Genomic DNA, 10,239 nt, shown 5'->3' on the forward strand with positions numbered 1-10,239 from the left:
GCTATTTCAAATCGTATTATTAATAATAATAGTAGTATTATGAACACGTCGTAATCACCGGAATAGCTGTAAAATTATAAACAATTTGATTCGCTCACCTACTTTTCATATCACGGGCCAATAAATTCGTACGGGTTTTGTCTTCTTAAAATAATGTTTTAATAATATTTAATATTTTAAATTTTTCAGTTGTTCGTTCACATACGAGCCACCATAAGGAAAATGGTTATATAGTCTTTGATCTAAACCAGATATTTTGCTTATAAAATAATTGACTAATTTTTTTATTCAAATGGTTAGGCGGCTCTTGAAACTAGATTGACTGATGTTTTGAAATACGGGCTTTAATGTTCTAAATACGTTACGTTCTATAATTTAATTAAGCTCGTAGAGAATTAGGCTATTTCATCACTTTTAATTCGGCCATAAACTTTCTTTTAATGAGAATCACTACATTATTTGCATAACAAGAAACGTAAAATCTATGTCAAAGTTTCCTTTTTACTTAGGAAAATGTTTGCTTTCCAAATCCTACGATTTTGTAACTTTAGTCACGCAAGACGGATGTTCACTTTTTGATTATTTAAACTAAACAAGGATGAATGAAAAAGCGAAAGTTTTTGTTCACGTTGCTATTTCGTATACCGTGTGTAGCGGTAGATGTTAGGGCTGCCACAAACAACAAATGCAAATTTAAATTGTTTGAAAAAATTTGATTTATAATGTTATGTGTTAATTGTATTGCATTCTATTGTTTTGCATTTGATGACATGACATAATACATCCTGTTACAGCCCGTTCCCACTAGTCGAAAGTCGCATAAGACTAAAAGTCGAATGCTCTGGTCACCATACACTTTATATGGAGCTGTTCACATTAGATGAGACGCGACTTTTAGTCGAATACGACTCAAAAAACCATCCGACGGGCCAGCGCCCGTTTTAAGACTAAAAGTCGCGTCGAATCGTGCTCGCATAGGTGCCTGCTTATTGCTGTTCACACTTGTCGTACGTCTTTACGACTCGAGCGCGTTGTTACCTCTCTCCCCGCCCCGCTTCCTAGACACACATTCCTACACATTGCTTGCTCACTCCATTCGTGTTTTTTTGTTTGTTGTGTGAAAATGGAGAAAGAAATAAAAGCCGAAGAACTTATTCCATTAGTTGAGTCGATCTTTCTGTTAGGATTGGGTACATCCAGTATTTTCTTGGAATTGACATTTTTTTCAACTTTTTTAATTTTCTTCGTAAGTAGTAGAGCACAACATCGCGAATTCGCTACGTACTGAATGGCGCGAAACTACGATCTATACGACTCGCGACGCAGTGTGAACAGGGACATCAGACTTTCGACTTTTAGTCTTATGCGACTTTCGACTAGTGGGAACGGGCTGTTAAGAGTATAACTTATCCTTTCATTTATCTGCATTTTTTTGTTTGTAGCCAATAGGTACTACATAATTTCATACTTTGGTTCATACGAACTCATACTATGCCGAATTTGTTTTGTGCAAAAGAGTATACATTATGTATATACGTATATGTTCGCTGGAGTAAGGCAACCAGACAAATTATCACTAACGTATATTGGATCTCTGCATTGAAAATATAATTAATTGATATAGGTATATATATTCGGTATTAGCAAATAAACACATATGGACATTTAAATAAAGAAAATATTCTAAATTTATATTGACTGCCAGAACTCCGCATTTTTTAAAGTCGACAATTATTTGGTTTACCACACGCTATGCTTGATGGCGAAGTAAAGAGCTATAAGACCAAGCATTACCTACAACGTAACTGTCAGAATAAGGAAATGGGAGCACGCAGTCAGTAGAACAACACGCAAACACAGGCAGAACAAATCTTATTAGTGATACCTATAGAATAATATCAATAGTCAAAGAAAGTTATTATGTAGGACAACAGCTGACAACCCTACTACCAATTGTGGAGAAAGAAGAAATGGCGGTCATTGGACTGTCAGTTTTGACAGCGCACTGGCCGCGCGATGACGCGCGCCAAATTTTTCAATAAAACAAAAACTTAGCAAAACCCCTTCTTAGTTCCAATTATGGATATAAAAGACATTATAAAATGGTTCATACCATGTTTTCATTTACTATTGCGTTTCGCTAGAATGGATGTGCGTTTGACTTTCGTTTGTTTATTTTTATTTTTTTCGTGTCCGAGTTACGCGGGAAAAGTGAACAGTGCAAAAGATGTAGGTTTTAGTGATAAACATTATAAACAATTAAATATTTTTAGTGATTATTATAATTATAGCCAAAGCAATGTTCCTTTAAGTGAAGAAATGTCTAGTTTGGAAGGAGATACCTCGATGGGTAAGTGGCGAGTTAAATTAGGGTCACTGACGCTTTAAATACCTTTGCAATAAAGACCTGATTTCTAATGAAATACAGCTTCTTAGGTTATTTGGGTGAATAGTTGAATTATAATAGTTTATTTTAGATTTTAAAGGAACTAAGTCAAATATTTATTTTGATGTCATACTGGTGTAATTCTTGAACTTTAATATTCTTGCAAATGTTATCGAATAACATTTGACATTGGGGCTAGGCTAAAATCTTACGACAATACTTACGTTTTATTTACTTATTCGGTGAACTTGAGAAAATCTTGAAAGATCGATAGTACACTTACCTACATATGCTAAAATATAAAATATCAAAATATCAGATGAATAAAAATATCAGATCTTTTTGAACTAATTTGTTATATTTATTAAGTATTTTTCTCTTCAATTGATATTTAAAAAACTTTACATATAAAATATTAAGTATAGGTAAAGGTATATCGTCAGTAACCTCAAATATTTTGTGACGTATTTGTTGGATATAATCCATTGTTATTTAGAAAATTGTATTTTATTGTTGATAAAAGATTTCTTACTTTTCTGTACTTATTTTTTTTAAAGATTTTCCAATACAATTTAGATACAGGTGTATCCAACATATCTGTATCTAAATTGTACTTATGTAATTTTCTCGACTAAGTATTTATGAACAGAGGTTGGGAATAAGGTACCTACTTACATTTCGTTATCTGTGATCTGAAGTGTTTAAATAAATTACCCTTTATGGTTTAGTAACCAAAGCACATGGCGTACATCTGGAGGTCCTGGGTTTGCTTTTCACCAAAGCAATACTTATTTCAGATTTGTTATCATAAATAATGTTGAAAACTATTAATCTGTTTAATTTTTCTAAATTAATTTTAAATTTTTACCTGATTGCGTATCAGGTGATCAGCCTATTGTGTCTAACAAACGTTAAAACATTCCGCTCCATGTTTTCCTTAATCGTACGTAATTGCGCTCGAAGAAGGAAAAGCTTAGCCGGAATTTGACACGCGACCTCAGGGTTAATAATATATAACCACTATACCTAGTGAATACTAATCGCAGATTTTAAAATTAAAACTGCGAGAATAACAGATATTTTCTATATTCACATTTGGAATTAGTTTTTCGCAAAATAAGCACAATTTCTTTACGTGGCCGAGATTTCACAGCACATTGAGGACAACGAGTAGCCTTAATCACAATCGGCAAAAACTATATTTTCTAAAATATAATGCTTTATGGAGTAGAAGTAACAGATATTTCTGTCACATATAAATTCTAAATGTGTATCACATATTTCTAAATGTGTATTTCGACAAATGTTTTTGGAAAAGTGCTTAATGTTCGAAAGTTTCTATTAATTAAATAAACTTCGGGTATAATTACGACAAAATGAAACTACTTTTGGAAATTTCGCTTTAAACGACTTTTTAATATACACGCGTGAATATGAAAGTAAAAACTAAGTTATTATAATGTTAATTATAATACAGTGTCAACTCTTTATAACGTCTGTCGCTATAACGAATAAATCTATATAACGTAAAAAGGAGTTAAATGTATTTGGTTTAACCTAATATCCATACATTAATTCTTCCCTCCCTATAACAAAACCAGTACATAACGTATAAAAATGCTCGGTCCCTTGAAATTCGTTATAAAGCGTTTACACTGTATATTTTAACCAGTAGCCGATTTACGAGCAGGCTAAGTGAGCTGGAGCCTGGGCGGCAGATTTTTGGGGCTGTTTTTTCTTATTTGCTACCACCTAGAAATCAAAAAAAATCTGCATGACGGATTTCTGATGTTTTACAGGTCTGCAACAAATTTCCCCTCTCACCTAATAGACCTCTGCATCCTCAACTCACACTATGAGAGAAAAGAGCGAAATTTCAGAAAATGTATTTCCCTCTTTGTGTTTGTGTGTAATCAAAAATCAAACCCAATAACATTATTTTACTTGCAATTTCAACGAAATTGTTGGATTGTAAAAATAATGTTACACATGACAATTGTAGAGGCAAGGGCGGCAAAAACTTCACAGCTTTGAAAATTTGTAAAACTGCCACTGATTTTACAAATTAGAATTTGTCTCAAGGCTACGATTTGTAATTAATGATAGAAAAGAGTGTAGTACATACAATATAAAAAATATTCCCATACCTAAAAGAAACGATAGCAGGAAACGAATAATTGTTATATATTTATATATTTTCATATTTTATTAACGATATATGTGTTTTAATTTAAAAAAAAAATTATAGGTTTAGGATTCCACATTTCAAATATATTTTATCAATTTCCAGGTCGTACCTTCGGTCGTCCCTTCAAGAAGATGATCGCAGCGTTCATACCACTCGCATTTCAAATGGGTGCGGCATCCACTTGGGCTGTCGTAGCCGCCCTTGTGGGTGTCAAGACATTAGCCATAACACTGCTTATTCTCAAACTCTTATTAATAGTTGGAGCTGCTAAAGTAAGTATTGAAAAAATGCCGGAACCGGAATTGACCAAATCAATAACAGAAACTATTTATGTAATAGAATAAACAGATTTTTATATGGAGGTATTGTGTTAATTAGGAGTCTTTAGAATGCTTTCTTATTCGTATAGTAAAACGTCTCAAAGGGTACTCGACTACATGAGACACTAATGTCTATGCACACATCACACATTTATATTACAACTAGTAGACCGGCCAAGCGTCGCTGTGGCTAAGGTTTTAGTTATATAACATAGTAGTAACCTATTCAAGGGAAACGGTAGGAGAACACCGGTCATGGGGACCACCATGCTTTTTTGGTGGTTATGCCATTACTTTCAACACTGCGCCATCTGTCATGGTGGCTGTACACACTCGTCGAGACACCCCGAGACAGGCCGAGTGCGAGAGTGTACAGTAGAGCTCTCGTCTCGTCTCGCTTCCTCGCAGTTGGTCTCGCCTCTCTCGGTCGCCTGTCGGTTTTTTGCGCACGAATCAAAGGGTCTCGCGAGTAAAACGAGAGCGACCTGTACACACTCGTTCAATCATTAAATTAAAATTTTATGATCCTAATTACCAATTTCTGTTGCGGTGTATAGTGACCATCTTCTTCTTCGCTATGGCTTCGTATTTTTTTTAATGGTGAACGTGTAGAAAATTATAATAAATCATTGCACAAAGACAAACAGCAGCAGCGGTTGCCACGTCCATTATTAACGGTGTTTTAAATACAATTAACGTAACGAGTGTGTACAGGTTGCGCTCTTCTCTCGGTCCTCTCGGTCGAGACTCCCGGCGAGAAGCTCTCGCCGAGTGTGTACAGCCACCATTAGAATTGTGACTATCATATATAAAATAATATTGCGAGATATATGCTATCCTATCTTTTAAGTTAGATAAAACTGCACACGGTGTGCAAATTTGATTGAAATCGGTTCGGTAGTTTAGGAGTCCATAGCGGATAAACAACGTGACACGTAATTTATATATATTAAGATGTAAAACATTTTTTTTTAAATATTGAAGACAATTATTTATATTAACGATATTAGCTCTTACGAGCGAAAGCTTAGATATTGGTGGGACATCAAAGGGTTTTCTTTTAGGAAATTGCTTAACTTAAAAAAGATTTATTTTCGTGTTTTAGATTGGCGCGCTGTTTGGTGCAGCTAAAGGTCATCATGGCGGATGGGAGCAACCTCACCAGAAAGAAATTCATCTGCACATACACGGACAACACGGTGAAGAACATATTCCTATATGTATGTATATTCTCCTATTTATATATTGTAAATTATTTATTTATAAATAACGAGTCGTTAAATTCCATTATTTATGAATCAGAGTCCTCTAGCGTCTAGTTGGGAAGCATAAAAATTATAAATTTTAGTACAACTACCAACAGCTAGATGGCGCTATCACCAATCATATTTTAATGTACCAAAACATTTTAAGTGAATTTACGATAAAACTCTAATATTTATTTAATTATGTGATTATTGTATATTTTATTATAATTGTAGGTAAATATAATAATAATAAGTAGGTGAGGAAAAACATATGGTCCTTAAAAATTTTGTAATATTTTTGTAGTCACTATTCAATAACAGATGGTGCTTTTTACAGCGTCATGGAATCGGGAGGGTCAAAGTTCGGATCCTAAGAATGTAAACGTGGTGTACGAGCCATATGGCGGACCACAGACTATCAGTACCCCGTATGGACATTATATGAAGATTGAACCAGCTAATCATCAACAATAATTCTACAAATATATTATAGTGAGAATGCTGGCCTGGCTCTTAAATATTTATTCTGAATTATAGTAAAAGATGAGAAAAATGTTCAGTACGTTGTCTTAAGGAGTGCCAAAAATATGTTTAATTCGTATTTTCGATCATATGATTTTGTAAGTTGTATAGGAAATGTCAAACGTGCGAGTTGGTGTTTCCACATTTCTATTTGGATTTCCCAGTTTGTAATTTGTGACCTATGTACATATTTTATTAACTTACAACTTGAATTACAAGGCATTCAAATTCCTTTCATTTATATAAAGTACGAATTTATAATTTCTACAAAATTTAGTAAGGTATAGACTCGTTGAATAGATGAAAAACACGGCAAGCTTACTCTGTAAATACTAAGTAGCAATCAAATAAAACAACTACCTCTGAGCCCTACCTTTAGAGGGCCAATGATTCCATAACTAGAGACTATTATCCATTTTACAGAGTATTCTGCTTAGAATAAAACGCGATTTGACGTTTCGAAATCATAGTTTAATTTTAAACTTTCTGAGTCAGGTTCTTAAGACTTGTACCGATTGGTAAATAGTACTAAAGTTACCAAATATACACAAAAACAAGTATTATAATTATTTAATAATGTCTAATATAATAATGTGAATAAACCGAATAATCTTGCTTATTGCTTCCTAATATAAGAAAGAAATTTATAAGGAAACAAACAAATGCAATAAAATCTTATTTTTAAGTATTACTAATAAGATTTCACTTGATTTCGTGTGTTCAAATACCATAAATTTCATAAAAATCACATTTTAGATGCTTATTTAGTGATTTTAGGGCAAAAGAGCACAAAATCTGTAAACTTTGTAATATTTGAATAATTTATTTTTTTCCTTCAATATACTTCAGGGAAAGGAATATGTTAATCTTATGTTAATTTATTTATTTCTTATTTTAGTATGTTATTTATATTGTATGAGGAAAATAAAACAAATAATTATTTCTTTTCTTTTATTTACCCTTACCCTTTATTACGAGTAATATAGATCTATTATTTATTCATTTATTTTATTTATTTATTTATTTATTCTATACATGATTCTAAATACAAAGAAGTTGGCGTGGTGGAAACACAAACTGGACACAGTTATTAAAACAACAACCTGCAGCAGTAGGTACTTTGTAACGATTCGTATCTGTGAACTTAGCCGAGCTTATCAGCTAAGCACATGAAGTTAGTAGTTAGTAAGTAGTTTTTTCTCGACATTCAAGTTCAGAAAAGGATTTTTTAGGGTTAAAGCAGAACAAAACTCTCAGCAGAACAAGAAATTCCATTCCCACATCAATGTTCATGTTTTGTACCCCGCGATTTCATGCCTGCGGTATATGATCAACGGAAATTAAAATAAATTAATGAAATAATCTTCAGGTTCGCTGTTGCAATTGTTATTGGAAGTTACAGAGTGCTGTTGCTCGAAAGAACCTGGAACGCTGGAACCCTAGTCGTACCAATTATTCTTTCTATAGGCAATCCGCATCGGAGGATGAGGATCTGAAAGAAAATAGCTTGACTTTGACGTTTTCGAATCTAGAAACAGAAATGTGACCTCACTGTGGTCGGTACATAAAAATAAAATATGTTTTTTATGTAACATAAGATACAGATATCACTTATTCCACGTCATTAAATTTGAATAGGTAGACATCCCTACTCATAGGAAGATCGGTAAAGAAGACAGAGGGTGTAGGCCGAGAGAAAAAGCCGGCGTTAAAAACTCTCGGTAGGTACTCTTTTAAAATAGCAAATTATCAAACAACACTTATTTTAAAACAAATATCGCAAGTTATTTAGAAGTAGCCTGTCTAGCACTAGTCCCAGGCCCTTTTATCAACTAGATAATCGTTGACTTTATAGTAAGCCTTTTTACACAGCTTTTCTTTAATACATTTCTTAAATTTATTAAAAGGCAGAGATAAAAGAGCCTCTGGGATTTTATTAAAGAAGAGTATCCCTTTTCCTTAAAAAGAATGACTAACTTTAGATAGTCTAGTACGGGGAAATTGGAGCCTGCGTTTGTTCTAAGTATTAACATTAGTCTAGTCGACAAGTTGAAAATGGAACAAATTAGAGATACTGCTCTTAAAATTATGTGCGATAGCTAATTGGATCCGGAATGACGTCTAGAAAAATGTGCTAAAAGCGTGTATTAGCACATAAAAAATTGCAAAAGTTATAGACCATTAAAGATGAAAAAAAAATGGCATTTAGTTGTTTGCCAATATTTAATAAACTATTAATATTTAAGAAAAAATTTCAAATAAAGATTCTGAAAGAGGAGGAAATTTACAATAAAAAACTCCTGACTCCCAGAGCTCTATCTCCATTATTTATAATGTTAATTTAACGCTGAAAATAGGTCTGCGGGTGACATTTTTAGGATTCGCGCGTGGCGTCAAAAGCGACTACGGCACATTAATTAATTTATTTAAGGTATTGAATATTTTGTTTTAAATTTGAAAAAATTATGGTGTGTTCTGAACACTATAATTAATTTATTTCCGTTGAAAATTTTACTTAAAGTTAATTTTTCAACAAGTTAAATAATTGTTAACTAACGAAATTTTCTCGAACGACCGTCTTAATTGTAAGTGAAAAAAATGTTTAAATAATGGTCGTAAAAATATTTCGCTTCGTAGAGCCTTTCTTACATACATACTTAACAAGATCGTGCCATAAAAGTTAAAAAAATATTTATACTTTGTTTATAACAATTTTTTTACTTAAACAAAAACTTAAAAATCCATGTAATGATGTTAAAAAATTTTTTTTTTTTCTAAATCATCATATAATCGTTTTTTATTAATACAAGATATTTATTGATTTGCAAAAAAAAAAATTCCCGCCATTTGTTGATTAATTTTTTTTTAACAAATTGATTAAATCAATATTTTTAAAAAAAATTTTAACACAACTTTATTACATTAAAAATTTTATGATTTTTAAAAAAAAATTTTTTCCTTAATAACAATTTTTAATTGTTTATAATCGTTTTTTTTAATTTTCTATTGTTTAAATAATTAGTTAAGAAACTTTTTTCTTCTAAAAATCATAATTGACAGTCCTCTATAAAGTAACAGAAAAAAATTTTTTTTTAATCAACAATTCTATTGTTTATTAACTTACCAATTTGTTATAAACAAATATTCAACTTTTGTTTATTTTTTTTCTAAAATTTCTAAAATTAACAAAAACAACCATATACATATACAACATAACTTGAAATTTCTTAAATATTAATAGTTTATTAAATATTGGCAAAAAACTAAATGCCATTTTTTTTTCATCTTTAATGGTCTATAACTTTTGCAATTTTTTATGTGCTAATACACGCTTTTAGCACATTTTTCTAGCCGTCATTCCGGATCCAATTAGCTATCGCACATAATTTTAAGAGCAGTATCTCTAATTTGTTCCATTTTCAACTTGTCGACTAGACTACATTGTGCGTATGTTCTATTCTAGTAAACTTATCACAATTTTTTATACATACATAATATTTTGATAATATAATAATACATAATTTGCATAGCGCTGAGTGTGACTTTCCTTTTTCAAAAACATTTTTGACATACTCT

At 31.8% G+C, this 10,239-nt stretch overlaps 1 protein-coding gene across 1 annotated transcript; it reads left to right on the forward strand.

Annotated features, from left to right (window-relative positions):
• Nucleotides 1–1,997: 1,997 nt before the first annotated feature.
• LOC125055135 lies at nt 1,998–6,989 on the forward strand. The gene is made up of 4 exons (XM_047657399.1): nt 1,998–2,350; nt 4,677–4,846; nt 6,000–6,114; nt 6,479–6,989. The coding sequence occupies exons 1-4, from the start codon at nt 2,080–2,082 to the stop codon at nt 6,613–6,615; spliced, it is 693 nt and encodes a 230-aa protein (XP_047513355.1). The 5' UTR covers nt 1,998–2,079; the 3' UTR covers nt 6,616–6,989.
• Nucleotides 6,990–10,239: the final 3,250 nt, after the last annotated feature.

This window comes from Pieris napi, chromosome 13 (genome assembly GCF_905475465.1).
Source record: "Pieris napi chromosome 13, ilPieNapi1.2, whole genome shotgun sequence".
Taxonomy (NCBI): domain Eukaryota; kingdom Metazoa; phylum Arthropoda; class Insecta; order Lepidoptera; family Pieridae; genus Pieris; species Pieris napi.

Excerpts from the sequence above, each read along its gene's own strand:
- LOC125055135 (XM_047657399.1), top strand. The coding sequence starts at position 2,080 with ATGGATATAAAAGACATTATAAAATGGTTCATACCATGTTTTCATTTA. Across the intron at positions 4,847-5,999 it reads TAATAGTTGGAGCTGCTAAA|ATTGGCGCGCTGTTTGGTGC; the intron begins GTAAGTATTGAA and ends TTCGTGTTTTAG. Across the intron at positions 6,115-6,478 it reads TGAAGAACATATTCCTATAT|CGTCATGGAATCGGGAGGGT; the intron begins GTATGTATATTC and ends TGCTTTTTACAG.